Raw genomic sequence first — 19,613 nt, forward strand, 5'->3', positions numbered from 1 at the left:
ATTTACCATGTTTACATCCTTAATCATGACCCATTCAGAAAGTAAACTATTTCCTGAGAAAATTTCCACACACACACACACACACACGACGTTAAACCCCATTTCACCTCACCTCACACATATGTGTATATTGTGTTTGGCCAAATATCATATTTTTAAGGGCAGGCCGGTAGATTGTTTTGCCCAAGTCTGCTCCCCTGATAGGGTATAGGAGGTTAGACATGTTGAACTTCTCCACTGATGTATACAAAAATGTTGGACATTATAAACATACTCCAATGAGTTCTAAGATGTTTGACACCAGTGGAGGATGTAGATCACTGCTACTAGCAGTTGTTGGGTAGTCTAGTGGTTAAAATGTTTGCCTATCACGTCGAAGACCCAGGTTCAGTTCCCTGAGTGGGTAAAACCCATATTTGGTGATATTGCTAGAATATTGCTAAAAGTGGTGTGAAGACTCACTCACTCACTCACTCACTCACTCACTCACTCACTCACTGGCATCATCATCATGTCATTCTAAGTCAAGGGGATCATGTTTTTAAAGAATATTATTTGTGGTAGATAATACAGAATTTGGTCTGACAAGCTGATGTTCTTAACCACAGAATTTCATAAAATGTTTGTATTTCAATATATTCCCTCGTTATATAGCTCTGATAAGCTCTATCTGGAGAACAATGTGGTATATCCTTGAACTGTTTTATAGGGTGTAAAAAATGTTTTATATCATGACCCCCAATACTTTATTCAAAAAGTTTCTGTGAAAAAAAATGTCCTTTTTTGAAGCTCTTTGTGACATGTTAAATGAACCTTAGTGTTAACTAGAGCAAAGAAATTGAAATGTGACCTCAATGACAGGTGACCTTGTTTCTTGGAAGTTTGTTCCGGAAATCTTTCCTGAAATCAGGACAGTTTTGTTTTGTTCATTCTAGCTTTACAAAATATTGCAGTGTTTGAAAGCACTATAATGATACTTTTGCAATACAGTAGAACACGGATATAACGAACTACTAGGGACCAGAGAAATCAGTTCGTTATATCCGTTGTTCGTTATACACGTTTTCGCTCGGAAACGTCCGCCATCTTGGATAAGACAAAACACAATACACACGTAACTGCAGCATTGATTTGTATTAGCAGTGATCATTCAACTGATATCAATTTACAACATTCATTTAATAACATTAAATTCATAACATTTTCTGAAGATTGTTATCAAATACATGTACAAAATTTAAACATATTTATCATTTTTCGATTTACATACGAGATGTGTAGTCTGTGATTTTACTTTGGCCTCGTTTCGCTGACTGCATTCTTGAAACAGCATCGTTCAGATCCGCCAAACTGTCAAAAACTGTTTGTTTTACAGACAAGATTACATGTACAGGTAAGATTAACACAATGCAAATTTAACAAGGTTGATCCGTCACCACTGATTGTATTGATTCGCCGCCATTGTTTTGATTCGCCGCTGATTGCATACAGCCAATTGTCAGTGACACTTGACACTGAGTGAGATTTCTCAGTTCGCTATACACGTCGCTAATAAGTGATAAATGGGCTTGTCGATGATCAGGTATCAGTTCGCTGTATCCGTTAGTTCGCTATAGAGAGTTCGTTATATACGTAAATTTTATATGATATTATATAGGAGATAAATCGGGGATTTTTTAACAGTTCGTTGTATCCGTTTGTTCGCTATATCCGTGTTCGTTATATACGTGTTCTACTGTAATTGTTAGGTTAGAAATGAAATTTTATTCACTCTAGTCCTAAAAAATGATCTGCCATCTACCTAATGTTTGTCTGTTTGTTTGTTTGTTGTTTAACGCCACACTCAGCAATATTCCAGCTGTATGATGGCGGTCTCTAAATAATCGAGTCTGGGCAAGACAATCCAGTTATTGACATCATGAGCATCGATCCACACAATTGGGAGCCTGACCACCCGATACCGTTAGTTGCTTCTTACAACAAGCATAGTTCTCTTTTATGGCAGGCATGGGTCGCTGAAGACCTATTCTACCCCGGATCTTCACGGGTCCCATCTACCTAATCATAAAAGTGGTTGTCAACTCGGAAATGTCACTTGTCCTCCCTGAATTTGTGTTAATGTCGAACTTATTTCAAATGATGTAATAGCAGTACTTGATATGACTGTCTCTGGGGTCTAGTGGTAGAGCGTTCGCCCGGAGAGCGGAAGGTTGGCGTTTCAATCTCTCGCAACGTCAATCGAAAAGACGTTAAAAGATGGTACTTGTTGCTACCCTACATTGCGTTCGGCCTAAAGGGGCAAAAACAAGGACTGGTCGGCTCGGAGTCTGTATACTGTATCTGAGTAGGATATTCATGTTAAACTGTGGCATGGTATCTCAGTGGTCCAGCACTATAAACCGGCTTTAGTCCGGACTAGTACAAGCATACAGACACACACATGCTTACATGTTGCTATATAAGTGCAATAATCTATTTCACCTCACCTCATCTTTCATCACCATAATCACATCTTCCTAAACCATTGTTATTCAGGCGAAGTATCAAAATAATACTTTATTAGTGCCAGGCAATTATAGAATCAAATTTACTGGCAGAAAAACCATTGTTTCTTTTTTTCTAAATCATCCAATTACAATAACAACCAGAGACTAAAAATGTTAGTTTATATCTCTGGTTCTTATAGTAATGCAAGGATTTAGAATATATATAGCTGGAATATTGCTTAGTGTAGAGTTAAACAACAACAAACAAACAAACAAACAAAACCTTATAATGATAACATATACCCAAACCCTTAAAAGGGCAAATTTCTACTAGTCCTAATGATGCCTTTAACTATGGGTTAGTTTGGAAAGGACTATGGGACTGGTACCAATTTCTATCGCTGAGAACTAAAATATTTTTACTTTCACCACAGTTATATTTGTACCACAGACTAAGTAAGACTGCAGCCGAAAATAGGAAGCTGATTGAAGGTGATCGATGGATCAAGATACGAATGGCTTATCCAGTAACATCTGGGCTCTCTCTGAGTTCCTATAGGCTGAAAATGGCATAAAAGGTGGCCATGTTAATAGCTGGATCACTGGTTATTGTCAAGTTTATTGGATACTGGCTGGTTAATGTTCATTTCAAACTTTCATGTCTAATGCGTGATATGTGCCACGGCTGGCTCCACCATGAATAGAAAGACCTCTCTAACTGCTGTTGGTGTGCTAGGTCAACTTGTGATATCAGTCACTCTGGAACAGATGAAGCGATCTCAGTGATTCAGTACACGATATTTAATGTTTATTTATTCAAGCATATATTTTTACTAAATGTGTATTTTCTTTTTTTTCCGGCTCATTTGGACAGCGTATAATGTGGAATTGATTTGGTTTATAATATCAAGTCCAAATTTTCAGTCTGCTCTGGAATTTAATATTTGTTTGTTGTTTAATGCTGCAATCAGCAGTTATCCAGCTATATGATGGCAGTCTGTAAATAATCGAGTCTGGACCAGACAATTCAATGATTGACATCATGAGCATCGATCCATGCAATTGGGTACGATGACATGTATCAAATCAAGTCAGCGAGTCAGACCACCTGATCCTGTTTGTCGCCTCTTCTGACAAGCATAGTCGCCTTTTACAGCAATCATGGGTTGCTTAAAACCAATTCTGCCCCGGATCTTCACAGGTATGATATTTAGTTAGAGAAAATGTTTGTGTTGAAATCATCAAATTTAGTTTTCCATATTTATTCATAGAGATTTCATAAGTATTGGTCTGTCACTATTTTGTTACCAGAGTATTGTTATACACGTTAATGTGATGGGCCCTTTGAAGATGGTGGTTAGAATTGGTCTTTAGCAACCCATGCTTATCATAAGAGGCCAATTACGGAATTGGGTATGTCAGTTTGTCAGGCTCGCTTACTAGGTTGATGCATGTCATCGTATCCCAATAGCATAGATCGATGCTCATGATATCAATCACTGTATTGTGTGGCCCAGGCTTGATTATTTACAGACCCTTGTCATAAAGCTGGAATATTGCTGAATGCGGCATTAAACAACAAACAAACAAACACTATATCATGTATTGCAACATTTGTGATGCACTGATGGCTGTCACCGAGTTATTTTTAGCAATGCAGTGTCAACCACCAGTGGGAGGATTAATAGCTCTATTTTCAGATGTTACAAGAAGGAGAACAATCACACTCCTCCAGGATCCACATTCTGACTCGTCTTTGGTACTACTTGCCATACCACTATCATGAGAGAGGAACTATATTATTTCATTTCATTTTCAGGTACTGCAAAATTTGGGTCGTGCAGAACGAACACATGATGAGACTTTTGATGAGTATGTAACCAGAGTTGAGAGGCAACAGGTAAGAATCACTGTGACGGGTGATTTTAGTGAAACTTGGGTAGACAGATTCTGAAACAAAGTAATACATTTTTATTTTGTCAACTTTTTATTTTCAATCAGTCATATGATGCAGGTTCATTAAGAAGAACATAACATTGTATATTTGAACATTATTTATTCAGAAATGTATTATTTCTTGTATTATATGGTGACAAAGTAGACACAATATATGGGTAACAACTACTATTACAACAACGTTTGGGTATAGATCCTTTTACCATTGTCAAGCAAGACTATTATAAGGTGTTTTTTCATTTTCTGTGTTCAGACAGAGATTTGAATTATTTTCTACACTATTTTCCTCAAAACTAATTGAAATCAATTCAAGGTTGCTAAGATGGTATGTTGTGTAGGGTCTCAAGATGTGTGTCAGTGCCTCACATATAAAGCATATCCTTGTGTGTGGATACATCCTGTTGTTCCTTTGTGTGTAGAGATTAGTAGTACTGTCCATGTGATCAGAAAGGGCTGTAATAAATGTTCCTAAATATTTCAATAATATTAGTTGTCGCCTTTCAGATATGTCTTGCTGTAATGTTTATTGGTCTTATGTGGTGACAGTTATCCTGACACGATAAGGATTCAGGAAAACAGTTTTCTCTTGTCATTTATTGATTCAAAGACGTATATACGTCCATGATTGATTGTTATTTGATTTTAAAACAATGTAATCAGTTGTCTGGAAGGAAGTATGCATTTTCAAAAATATGTTATTTTTTTATTTTGAAAAAAAATGAAACATTTAAGAAATTAATGTCTTTTGAAGGGTTAATCTATTATGTTGCCCAGATCTGCAGATAAGCTGCATATTTACATAAAAGAGGCAAAATATCACCATTACAGTATTAAGTGTTCGTGTACAAGTGAAACATGTCAAACCTCAATAGTATAACACATACTGTATGTAATTACCCAATGCACTTGTCAATTGTGTACCTGTATTTCTTTACTGATCAAATACATTGTATTTTATGCAATATAGGTTTTTTGCCGATATAGCAGTAGCAGAATGCATATTTGCTTTACCATGTTTACTGTTATGTCATGAAAAATGTAATGTTTATTAAAGTTAGGGTGTGTCTACATGGTAATATTGCTCTGTCCCCAGTCTATCAACCCATTTTCTCATTGTAAACTCTTACTATTTTGACATTGTAGAGAGTCGCTATAAGTGCAATAATCTTGGATGTGACGTTAAACCCCATTTCACCTCATTTCACATTGTAAAGGACCCATGAAGATCGGGGGTAGAATAGGTCTTCAGCAACCCATGCTTGCGGTAAAAGGCGACTATGCTTGTCGTAGGAGGCGACTAACGGGATCGGATGGTCAGACTCGCTGACTTGGTTGATGCATGCCATCGTATCCCAATTGCGTGGATTGATGCTCATGACATCAATCACTGGATTGTCTGGTCCAGACTCGATTATTGACAGACTGCCGTCATATAGCTGTAATATTGCTGAGTGCGGCGTTAAACAGCAAACAAACAAACAAAATCACATTGTAGAGATATGGTGTGGAGATCTTGCATGGATTTAGATGATCCGGTTTAAGCATGGCTATTATATTGATGCTGTTCGAATTTTCAACTGAGAAATACAAAAATGGTACAAATAGTTCTCAAGCCAAATGTTTATAAGCGGTATGCAAGAAGTAGTTTTGGGGACATAATTTTAATTTTGTTTTGACACGTTTCCTAAGCAATGCTAAGGTTCATATGTTTTTGTTTCAGGAAGTTGCCCATAGGATACAAAAGGAACTAAAAAATTATTTACATTGTGTGAGAGGTGAGTTGAAATACTACATTGTCATATGATACCGCTTCTACGTAATAAGCGCCCACGGTGATATTTTCTAATATATTTGCTAGTGAACAATCCCAATTAGCATCCTTCCGATCGATCAATGTACAAAAGACAATTATCATTAATGTACAAAAGACAATGTACAAAAGACAATTATCATTGTAACCAGTCGTTGGTCTGAATCTGATGATCAACAGACCACCGTGATATAACTGCAATATTGCTGTATGTGGCATACAACAATCACAGTTTTGTAAATGCAGAAGTAAACATGATGAAGAGACAATGTTTTTAACATGTTTAAAACCTATAACAAAATTGGCCAAGGAGGTTTTCCAAATAGTTATTCGTGGTCCCGTGGTAGAGCGTCCGCCTGGAGAGCGGAAGGTCCGTGGTTCGATCCCCGGCCGCGTCATACCAAAAGACGTTAAAAGATGGTACTTGTTGTTACCCTGTCTGGCGCTCGGCATTAAGGGGTTAAAACAAGGACTGGTCGGCTCGGAGTCAGTATACTGTGTCTGAGTGGGGTATTCATGTTAAACTGCGGCATGGTATCTCAGTGAGCTAGCACTATAAATCGGCATCAGTCCGGACTAGTACAAGCAGCCACACACACACACACGTTCATGCACGTCGCTATATAAGTGCAAAAATCTTGGACGCGACGTTAAAACCAATTTCACCTCACCTCACCAAATAGTTATTTGCCATGTTCAAATCATCACCCATGTTTGGACACTGTAACAACAAGATATTCAATCATTTATCCTTGTCAAGCCATCAGAGACACTTCATCATGATGATGAAAGATGACTGAGACTCGTCAGACGAGTTGTGTCACTTACATGAATGCCTTTTGTATGTGGAGATAATTCCTGTCTATCAATAGAGCCAGTTAGAATCTATATAATTCCTGCGATTATCCTACCACTTGTGCATCGCTACCATAAATTCTTTATTTTAGCTGTCATGACACGATAAAAATCTTCAGATTTTCAACAGAAGTCTTCTTCACTGTTAACTTTTTCCATAAACAGCTGTACAGGAAATAGTATATGGATTATCAGTGGTGTTTGTATAAAAATAATCTGTGATTGTCTGTTACATGAGAAGTTTAAGAGTTTTTAATACCATTCATTAACTTAAGGATTTATCTAGACCTGCCCAAAGGCCAATATTCAGCCAAAGTCAGTACATTGTACAGTACAGTAATGCACCAATGAGAACCAGTGTTATGGCTTTGTAGATGTGACTTTGATTCCACTGATACCAGACCAATAAAGAGGAAAAAATGGCTTTTGTGCATAATTTTACACTTTAGCTTTGAATGAAATGTTAAAATGTCTCCCAATTTGGGAAAATAAGAACTTAAACAAAAAGATATGAGTTTTTCCAGTTTTTCTGCCAAGGGCACTTTGTGTGAAATTCTAGATAAATCCCTGACAATATTTCATCTCTATCTTAGGAAGGACATCAACAGTCTTCGATATTCATGCTAGTCCACTAGCCCGAGACTACTAAATTGTGCTGAGGACAAGTACATATCCAATGATGGTGGTCCTCATTGACTAGCAAATATTTAAGGACTATAATTCAGAAACAGCTCTCAATGCTTCAATTTTTCTCTAAATGGGAACTGAATAAAACAGACAGAAAACGTAAACGTAAACATAGTAGTAAGGGGAAGCAGATTAAATTATTTATGTCTGTGGCTCAAGGAAGCGGGTTGTCGTTGTCGGCATTGTCCATTAGGTCTTCACATTACTTTCATCAGTTATCATAACATGAGGCATCCCGCTATCCTATTGTGGTAGCGTTCCAAAACCCCATGTCAGGTAACTGGATACCCTAGTTACGAGATGATCAGAGCATTACAATGTCCGCCATGTGGAGGTACTTAAATATGGCTGAGCCTCCTGCCCAAAAAATACAAACAGTCCGAGGAGGAAATAAAATCGAATTAAGACTTTGTAGCTTGTTTATTGAATGCTCACATTCTTCCCCAAAATTGCATCCGTCTGCATATCATTGCAACAAAAAGTGTTCAGTGTATTTCTGGCTCTAAGATTTTAACCCATGTTTAACAAACTCTGATTACCGCTTTGTCAGCATGATGGGGTGTTTTATATTTGCGATCACTGATAGGTTGATCTCCAACAATGACTCATCTGTCTAACCAGGATATCCTGAGCACTGCCAAGGATTATTTTGAAGTTTTTGTTATTAATTGTTATTGTTAATTCACCAACTTAAATAACATGTGAGAATGTTTTAATTTTGATTAAACAGTAGTTTCATTTTTGTGCTGTGATTATTTTGTTTATTTATCCATTTTTTTCTCGATCAACCAGGACTAGCTATAATCTCTGAGGAATAGTCGAATAAGGTTTCAATAAGGGTTGGGACAAGTCCAAATATACTACCCGGGTATCCTCCCCTCTGTTACCCAACCCTACCCGGGTACCCGCTGTAGATAGGTTCAAAATGTCTGTTTGGGAATAGTTTGACTGTATCCCTGGCATAATGTATCTAGACACATGCATAAAACAACTTGGTCATGCATACACTGAAGTTGACTGAAGTTTTATCTTTATTCAAACATATAAAAGTCAGAAGGAATGTGTGCATAGTCAGAAAACAATGTAAACATTAGTGACTTGTGTAGCCACAGAGTTCTAGATAATTCAAAAATATATCATGTGTCTAACCACGGGTCCGGGTACTCCTGTGGGTACCAAGGTCCTTCTCAGTACCCATCCAACCCGTGAAGATTCCGGGGTAGAATAGGTCTTCAGCAACCCATGCTTGCCGTAAAAGGCGACTATGCTTGTCGTAAAAGGCGACTAACGGGAGCGGGTGGTCAGGCTCGCTGACTTGGTTGATGCATGTCATCGATCCCAATTGCGTGGATCGGTGCTCATGACATCAATCACTGGATTGTCTGGTTCAGACTCGATTATTTACAGACCGCCGTCATATAGCTGGAATATTGCTGAGTGCGGCGTTAAACAACAAACCAACAACAAACAAACCAGTACCCATCCAACCATAGAACACAAGTTACCTGTCCCAGCCCTGGGTTTCATTAGTGCTCTGGACTAGCCTTATACAAATCAAATACAAAACAAAATCCTGACAAACCACACACATGAAAATGAGGCTCTTACACAGGAGGAGCGGTCGGGTAGCCTGGTGGTTAAAGCGTTTGCTCATCACGCCGAAGACCCGGGTTCGATTCCCGACATGGGTACAATGTGTGAAGCCCATTTCTGGTGTCCCCCGCCGTGATATTGCTGGAATATTGCTAAAAGCGGCATAAAACCATACTCACTCACGCACTCACTCTTACACAGGAAATCCGTATTCCTGACTTTGTTTCACTCTTTGTGGGTAGGGGCGGTGGGATAGCCTAGTGGTTAAAGTGTTTGATTGTCATGCCGAAGTGGGTTTGATTTCCCACATGGGTACGATATGTAAAGCCCATTTCTGGTGTCCCTCGCCTTGATTGCTTGAATATTGCTAAAAGTGGTGTAAAATAATACTCACTCATTTTGTGGTATTCCAGGTTAGAATATGCTTATCATAAGATAACTGGATGGACTGATGTTGCTCATGGTATTGATTACTAGTTTGTCTGGTCCACAATTAAGTATTTACAGGTGGCCATCATATAGCAGGAATATTGCTGAAATCTTTACTAAGCAGGGGCGGTCGGGTAGCCTAGTGGTTAAAGCGTTCGCTCGTCACGCCGAAGACCCGGGTTCGATTCCCGACATGGGTACAATGTGTGAAGCCCATTTCTGGTGTCCCCGGCCGTGATATTGCTGGAATATTGCTAAAAGCGGCGTAAAACCATACTCACTCACTTTACTAAGCAACAAACATATCTGCATAACTATCGTTTATTTGATAAATATAGGTTAGAGCACGAGGACCTGGTGTCTAAGCGTTGAAATGGCTAGTTAGAATCCAATTTCAACGACTGGACACCATGGTCCAAGTTTTTCATTAAATTGTTCTGTCATCAAGGTAAATAATAGGGAAAAAGGAAGTTCCGCCATTGCCAAGTTGTGTGTAACTCACAAGCAGGGTAAAAAACAAAGGAGCCATGGTTTTACCTCTGTTAATCTATTAGGTCACCCATATTGATCTTCAAAAACTGAAACAAAACTTCAACCGAAAGTCTTTAAGAGTTAACTGCCCAACTTTTAAGTAACAGTACCCAGAACGGGAAGATGTGTGTACCAATGTGTTCCATCATTGTACATGTTTGTTGAACATGTTGAACAGGAGTTAGATGTTTTTCAACATATTTCCTGGACACATGTAAATCAACATTTCAGTTGCCTAATATTTGAATCCTCTTGCCAACACGTCATTATTTGTTGTCCTTTACACCTTTGGTCTCATTCCTGACATAAACAGACAGACATGACTAGGTTCTGGCAAAGTGTTGTGTAAGTCAGCTGGAGAGTATATATACTCAACGACAAAAGAAACACGAATACCATACGTTTGTTTGTTGTTTAAATCTGCGCTCTGCAGTATTCCAGCTATATAACAGCGGTCTGTAAGTAATCGAGTCTGCACCAGACAATCCAGTGATTGACATCATGAGCACTGATCCACACAATTGGGATATGATGATATGCTTCAACCAAGTCAGTGAGCCTGACCACCCAATGTCGTGTCTTACGAGAAGAATAGTCATCTCTTACGGAAAGCATGGGTTGCTGAAGACCTTTTCAAAACTGAATCTTCACAGGTCTCATGTTGGTTAATATATGAAGAATTTCTCATATTCAAGAGATATTAGATTCGTTAGATGTACAAATGAACATGCTGTTAAGTTGTGTGAATCAATGCATCACATGTGACGTCCTAGACCCAAGACTCGAGATGCACCATTTGTCTCATGCAGGATAAATGTGTAAAGTTTGGAAATCACACGCAGCATATCGTGATAAGAATAAAGACACAATGTGGTAACACTTGACTGATTGTTAGTTTGGTAATCAAGTTTCGTAATCACTGGAAACATCTCTTCTAACAGATATACTTCTCTATATGTTTCTATGGTTTTTGAAGGTGAGTATAGGTTCATTTGCACCTAGTGTGAAACCTGCTTGAGGAATAAACTACGTGCTACTTACATTCATTTAACATGCAGTCAGGCCTTGTTTGGGCTCAAGGCTACTTTCAATTTCCTAGACTACTTTCGACTGATACTAAAGTGGATGTTTTGAATTTAACATTAATTTCATACAATGTCTAGAAGTGGACATTATTGTTTTTTGCCATTTAATTTGAAGCTATACAATAACTTCAGTCAGAGACAAGGCTCCACGACTACCGGCAATCTCAGCGTGTGCTTGAGAAAGGATTGAAAAAGCTTGAAAATTTTAGTTCTATCTTGAACATGTTGACAACTCATGTATTTATGGTCTGTCTTGACAATGCCTTCAAATTTTTAAACAATCCCAATCTTAAGTAGATTTTCCAGAAAATATATATGTCTTTTCTTCGTTAAGAAACAATACCCCGAGATAGATACCTTTTATCTATAGCCAGTTACAATAGAGTTATCTCCCTTCCAAAGATGGATCATGCTTCAAATATGCATCTGAAACATATTTAATGCATACCGAGTAGGGATGGGACGAGTCCAAATTTACTACCCAGTTACCCATCCCCCTATTACCCGACCCTACCCGGGTACCCACTGTAGGTCTCAGGAGATGTCTCAAAATATCCGATTGGGAACATTTTTAGAATGGCCCTGGCAAAACGTATTTAGATACATGTATTTAACAATCTGGTCATTCATACACTGAAGCTGAATTAAGTTACATCTTTATTCAACCGTATGAAAAATCCGAAGGAATGGGTGCAGTGTCAGAAAGAAATACGAACATTATTGACTTGTAGTGTAACCATAGAGTTCTAGATACTTTTTGTCATTAAACAATGTATCACATGACTAACCACGGGTCCGGGTAGTCCTGTTGGTACCCGGGTCCTACTTAGTACCCACCTGACCCGGGTTCCCGAGTTACCTGTCCCAGCCCTAATACCAAGTTTTCATGTACTGGCCTTTCGCAGAATTATTTCATCCCAAATGACAAAGAATGATGTAAATTTAAGATGTGGGATTTATCTAGACGTGATCAGAGGCTATATGTGGCTTCAATTCTGCAGCAAATGTCAGTAAAAATTGCCAAATTGGAATTAAAAATAATATACTTAAGACATATAGTAGACTTTGAATACCATGTTGAAATAGCGCAGAATTAGGCAAGTAAGAAATTTGACCAAAATTATGATATTTTTATCTATTCCTGCCAAAGGCAATTCTCTGAGGAAGGTATCAAAGACAAGCAGATTGGACTGATTGTCTGAGGATTAATTTATTTTAGCCTAACACAGCCAAACTGCATCACAAGTTTGTTGTGTACATCAGAAGGCTGGTATTCAATACAACAAAGTAATATGTCAACACAGACTGACAACACTTCGCCAAATAGGATAGGTAAAGAGGACGTGTAAATATAGATAGTTTTTCCAAGCATGCTCCAAATTTCTCACAGAGGCAGCCAGGCATGAGTAGTAGACTTGCTGTTGAAGAAACATTGATTTTATGAACTGGCTCTCTTTTGAAGCTACCCCAATACAAAGTAAAGAGATTATTAATGAAATTAATTGTGTGTATTATATGTCCCAACTTTTCAAGTTCTCGGCAACTTTTTGACAAAGATGTTAAGTGTCCTTGCGTTAAGAACGAAAAGTGATTTGCTGGCTCTTGTAGTTATAGTGAGTCCCTCGGGCTGTTCTTGTAAGCTTGTCTAGTTTTTGTGTCATAGTCACTCTTCCGGAAAGGTATGCCATGTTATGAATGTGATTTACTTGAGAACCTGGTATTTCACCAACCAAGGGATATCTTAGTAGGAACACTACAGCTTCGACCGAGACAGGGTATTTTGAAGCCTAAATGTTCTCCTTATTCTTTGTTGTAGAGAAGCCTTATATGTTGTTTTTGTTTATTTACAAGACTGAAATTAGAAGAAACAAAAATGTCTCTTAGCAAAAGAATTTGCCAACTCTGTTTTACAATTAGATGAAATTAAAAAAATACAAGATTTTATCACTGTTGTTTGTAAAGAATGGGGAAATAATGTGTATAATAATGTTTATTATGATAAAAAACAAATTGATTGTCTTGCGGTATCTTGCATTGTTAAACATGTTTGTTTTTCATTCATTATGGCAGTACTAATCTGAAAGTTGAATTTTGTTTTTTTCATTGAATTTTAGGCCAAAAGGTTTTTAATTCAACTAATAAAAAATAAGCCTACTTTTGGAATTATTAAGGAAGGGACGCATATTCATAATATATGTAACAGTAACAGAAATATTCACTTGTACCTCCTGAATTCATGGTTGCAGTAATTGTGAAATAAGACAGAAAGAATAAACTTTGTTATCAAAAATACCTGTAAAGATTCAGGATAGAATTCGTCTTCAGCAACCCCTGCTGGCATCAAGAGGTAGACTAACATCTAGTCTCTGAAATGAACATATTTACAGAAAAAACAGTTGCTAAGTTATAGTTATAAAATATAATAAAAAGAAGCCCAAAGACTTTCTTCATTTTCAGATACTGCAGTAGGCTTGCCAAACATTATAGACTTGCATGGGCTGTTTTGGATATATTTGTTTCGGGGTCTGTATGACGGACTAACCAAGAGGCTGCTATGCTTCTTGTAGAAGAAGTTAAAGGACAACCAATTCTTTCATCATTACTGTAGTTAATCTGACAGTCCAGGACACATTACTATATAAATATGAAAGAATCGGATGTTCCTTAACTTCTTTTGAGTAGTATATATCATACAGATAAAATCTCAATCAGGACCAGTTTAAAACAACTGATGTTCATGTTTTAATAGTTGAAAATTATTATACGTAATAAATACAGAACGAAGTGTGTAATGTATCAAATTTCAAAAGTACATTAATACAAACATTATGAATGTATGTCACTATTTTTGTCTTTCCTCATGCAAGTTAATACTTTTTTGATAACAAAAAGGGGAAAAAAATGTAAAACCAGGCCAAACTGAATTTCTACACAGTTATGGGAATTGAATTGCCGCGTTGGCAAGAGGCCACCCTTACTGATGTATTGTGATATTCAGTTTAATATTTTGTTGCGTCAAGTCATTTGAACTTTCTTTCTGAACTTGTTAAAATGAAAACGTTTATTAATACTGTGATGTAGTCCGAACACAATGTAGTATTTGTTCAAAGATGAAAATCTCTTCCTTGAGCATATTTTAATGATGTTAGTCAACAACTCTCATTCAATTGGAATGAAAATGACTAAACCAATCATGTCCACATGCATGCAAATTTTACGTCTTTAACTTGTGTGAGATGACACGAAAATACGAAATAGAATGCATACATGGTTGACGGTGTCATGAAGTGTGAAATGTACCTCCTTCCATCCAACATCATAACAGTGGTTGTTACGGGCTCACAATTAGGTCAAACAGAATGAACACAAGTGAGTCACAGCACAGGATACCAGCTGAAATTTACTCTAATTATCAAAACAGACAATGGGAGTAAAAAATCTCACGGTTTATGTCCAAGGCACATGTACGTTATATTGATTTTTGATTATGAAGAAAAGGCAGTTGTTGATTCAGGTTCTAAATCAATTCAGCCATGGGGGGTTTGTCACGAAATGGATCAGCTAATTTTGTCCTGAAAGACTTCACTTCTTTTTCTTCTTGGTTCATTTATTAGAAGATAAATATCTGGGTTATGGAAATCGTTAAGCGTGAATTAACATTACTTGAACAAAGGTGTGTGTAGTCACTTGCACCAGTCAAGGAACAGAAATACTTCAGTGATTGTGGACACAATATTAACATTGATTTATGATTATCCTGGACGTGTTTTGGAAAAGCGTTATTACCTTAAGAGAGGAAGATATGATTTGCTTTTTAATGAGTTTTTCTAGGTTCAGTTGATTTGTAAAAAAGATGTTGCATTTTTTACCTTGTACTATGTGAGAATGTGTGGCGTGGAAACAGGTGAAACAAAAAAATTCCTGGGTCTGAGGGATGGTAATGGGGGTCCCAGGTATGATAATGGGGGTCCCAAGTATGATAATGGGGGTCCCAAGTATGATAAGTAGGGGACCAGGTATGATAATGGGAGAGGCCCAGGTATGATAATGGGGGTCTCAGGTACGATGATGGGGCTCCCAAGCATAATGAGGCCAAGGTATGAAAATGGGTGTCCCAGGTATGATAGTGGGAAGACCCAGGTATGATAATGGGTGTCCCAGGTATGATAGAGGGAAGACCCAGGTATGATAATGGGGGAGGCCCAGGAATTAGAATGGGGAGGCTCAGGTGTGATAATGGGGGAGGCTCAGGTATGATAATGGGGGAGGCCCAGGTATGATAATGGGGGAAGCCTAGGTATGATAATGGGAGAGGCCCAGGTATGATAATGGGAGAGGCCAAGGCATTAGAATGGGTGCCAAGGTATGCATGATAATGGGAGGCTCAGGTATGATAATGGGGGAGGTCCAGGTATGATAATGGGGGAGGCCCAGGTATGATAATGGGAAAGGCCCAGGTATGATAATGGAGGAGGCCCAGGTATGATAATGGGGGGCTCAGGTATGATAATGGGAAAGGCCCTGGTATGATAATGAAGGAGGCCCAGGTATGATAATGGAAGGCCCCTCCATGATAATGGAGGAGGCCCAGGTATGATAATGGGAGAGGCCCAGGTATGATAATGGGAAAGGCCCAGGTATGATAATGGGGAGGCCCAGGTATGATAATGGGAAAGGCCCAGGTATGATAATAGAAAAGGCCCAGGTATGATAATGGAAAAGGCCCAGGTATGATAATGGGAGGCTCAGGTATGATAGTGGGAGAGGCCCAGGTATGATAATGGGGTTCCCAGGCATGATAATGGAGGAAGCCCAGGTATGATAATTGGGTTCCCAGGTACTGTAGAAATGTTCATGAATCCTTACACTCTCTTTAAAACCTGACTTTTTTCTTTTGAGAAAAAACTTATTGATTGAGTTTTGGAAAATGGACTGGAACAGTAAAATTTAGCTTCCACGCTACTTTGCAGGCCATAAATAACTTCGCTTTAATGATGTCGTTACACCCATGGGACTTGGCGTGCAAATTATTGCATCCACTCTCACGTGTTTTGAGTAGATGAGGAACACATGTAAAAATACCTAAAATAGGAATTGTTTTTCCAAAACAGGTAAATGTAAATTCTTGTTGCATGCATTCATGTCTAAGTTATGTGTTAGTCAGTGTGACATTTTCTCTTTGATCAATTTGCCCTGACACATGTGCTCTCCCTTTGACGCCCAACCACTGAACATCCAGGTTAGAATAGCTCTTCAGCAACCCATGCTTGCCGTAAAAGGCAACGATGCTTGTCGTAAGAGGCAACTAACGTGATTGGGTGGTCAGTCTCTCTGACTTGGTTGATGCATGTCATCGTATCCCATTGATGCTCATGATGTCAATCACTGGATTGTCTGGTCCAGGCTTGTTTATGTACTGACCTTTGTCATATGGCTGGAATATTGCTGAGTGCGGCGTTAAACAACAAACAACCATTCAGTATAAGTCTCATGAACATCACTATTTGACGAAAATGTCCTCAACATCACAAATTTAACCCTTTTCATCTCACCTGAAAACAGTTGGCACTTTCACTTGGTATAGCCAGGCATTAGAATTGGTCTTTAGCAACCCATGCTTGTCGTAAGAGGCGACCAACGGGAGGGGGTGTGAAGGCTTGCTGACTTGGTTGATGCATGTAAAAGTATAGTAATTACGTAGATTGATGTTCTCAATATCAATTACGGGATTGTCTGGTCCATACTTTATTAATTACAGACCACCATCATTTACCTGGAATATTGCTTAGCGTGGTGTTAAAATGAAAAAAAGAAAGAAACATTACTACTCCCTATTTTTTCACCATCACAAAACTCATTATAGTCGATGTCTGGAACAGAGTAGCTGGTGGTTGATACATTGTCACAAGATCCATGATGACAAACAATTAGCCAGGGACGGAAAGTGAAACTAGCCTGCTCATCTGAGTCAGTTCATATAATGTTAAGTGTACCATAAGAATTCAAGGTTGTTTGCAAGCGCTGTTGTATTTTCTCAGTTCTCAGGGTAGTTAACGTGTCAGGTTAAGTTCTACTATTGTGGTTACTGTCATGACCACTGATTCCTCATTTCTACCAGCCATTACAGCAACAATGAGATATTGTGGGTCAATTACCAGAGTGAGTGAGTGAGTGAGTTTTACGCCGCTTTTAGCAATATTCCAGCAATATCACGGCGGGGGACACCAGAAATGGGCTTCACACATTGTACCCATGTCGGGAATCGAACCCAGGTTTTCGGCGTGACGAGCGAACGCTTTAACCACTAGGCTACCCGACCGCCCATCAATTACCAGAGCGCTACATTATTGTGTTCAGGCCTTGAAAGTTGTGTTTTCTAGGCTTTCGTGGGTAGATTGTTCTATTTCATGCTTAAATTGTTCTGTTTTCATGCCTTGAAATTCTGATTTTTAGGATTTCATGCATAGAATGTTCTGTTTCATGCATAGAATGTTCTGTTTCATGCATAGAATGTTCTGTTTTCATACCTTGAATATTCAGTTTTCACGTGTGTTTCATGCATAGAATATCGTTCTGTTCCATGCCAAGAATGTTCATTTTCATGCCAAGAATGTTCAGTTTTATGCCAACTATTCAAATTTTTATGTTCTGTTTCAGCATTATCACTGGCAAGCAGGTCCTTCTACGCTTCTGTGTCAGAAAGTTATGAGCCTGGGTGGACAAGAGAATCAGAATTCAAGCAGAAAGTTCAGGTACAATTGTATATGAATAATCCAGGAAACTCCACCAGTGACTACATACTTCTCAATACTGAGATAGTCCATACTGTGACAAAACTAGGGACATGCTTAACATGAGCCGAGGCAATGTGTGCTTATCATTTTCTATCGTGTCAAGATGCTGAAAATGAGTCAAGACAATATCGACTACTATCAAAAGTTGTGTAGTATATATAAAGGATATTATATGAGTGTTCATGTGATTCTATGTTTATGACATGAACACGAATATAATGTTCTATCTATTACCGAAAAAGATGTCTTCTCACAGAGACGAATTTTAGTGTTTACCTATAAGGACAGCAAGTTGCAAACGCAGCGGAACCACAATTTGTCGAATGTGGTCAACGATCTTCAGCTATGACATCGTTTCTAGTGTGATGTCATTCCGACCTCACGTCACAATGTGATTAGAATGACGTCAACAATGCCGTCCAGATGATGCAAACAATACACTGTTGTCTCGTGACGTGATATTACCCTAGGGCACATATGATTTTAATGAACCCTGATATGTTTGCCCTCGTAGGTAATAAATTCAGATACATGTATTAAGACGAAGTTGTGTTGCTTAAATAAACTGACTGCATCTGTAGATGTCGACAAGTATACAGTCCCCCCCAAAAATTAGGTACAAGGTCAAATATTAATAATTCAATTAGGAAACCCACGAGTATTAAGGAGCCCTCAGCTGAAGAGGGGATGAGTATAAGCTGCCAGACCTGAGAGGGGATGAGAGTTGAAAGCGGTGATTGTCCGTGAGACGACCGACTTCTCTTTTATGTGTTCATGTCAAGTTCTCTCCCTTTCCTGAGGCTTTCAATTCACTGACGTGGAGATAATAAATTTAGACACCTACAGCACATTGTTGTTTGGGATGTGACAGAACTTGACAGAACTGGATGAGGTTTTGCTAGAATCAGTTATTTACCTCGTTTTACAGTGTCTCATGTTGGAATCAAAGAAACACAGCCTTGATGAGTGATTATGATCAATGGCCCATTCCTAGTTGAGGTCTACATGTTGTAATTGTATGTCCTGTGTAAATAGGGACAATCTTTTTTTATAATACAAACACAACACACCTATCATTAAACTAATAGACCCGTAAACGTGGTAAAGATCTGTGTTAGAATAGGTCTTCAGCAACCCATGCTTGCCCTGAAAGGAGACTATGCTTGTCGTAAGAGGCGACTAACAGGATCAGGTGGTCAGTCTCGTTGACTTGGTTGATGCATGTCATCATATCCCAATTGCGTGAATCGACGCTCATGATGTCAATCGCTGGATTGTCTGGACCAGACTTGATTATTTACAGACCGCCGTCATGTAGCTGTAATATTGCTGAGTGCGGCGTTAAACAACAAACAACAATAACAACAACAACAACAACAACAACAAC

The 19,613-nt window shown here is 38.4% G+C and overlaps 1 protein-coding gene across 2 annotated transcripts in view; it reads left to right on the forward strand.

Annotated features, from left to right (window-relative positions):
- Window positions 1-19,613, forward strand: part of LOC124151821 (myc box-dependent-interacting protein 1-like) — a 75,654-nt gene that overhangs the window by 23,477 nt on the left and 32,564 nt on the right. For both annotated transcript variants that reach the window (XM_048382634.1, XM_048382636.1), the window contains exons 2-4: window positions 4,306-4,386; window positions 6,163-6,217; window positions 18,090-18,184. In XM_048382634.1, the coding sequence (XP_048238591.1) occupies window positions 4,306-4,386; window positions 6,163-6,217; window positions 18,090-18,184 (231 nt within the window). The remainder of the gene's footprint in view (window positions 1-4,305; window positions 4,387-6,162; window positions 6,218-18,089; window positions 18,185-19,613) is intronic.

Source organism: Haliotis rufescens, unplaced genomic scaffold (assembly GCF_023055435.1).
Source record: "Haliotis rufescens isolate VD_foot unplaced genomic scaffold, xgHalRufe1.0.p SCAF_4, whole genome shotgun sequence".
In the NCBI taxonomy this organism is placed as follows: Eukaryota; Metazoa; Mollusca; class Gastropoda; order Lepetellida; family Haliotidae; genus Haliotis; species Haliotis rufescens.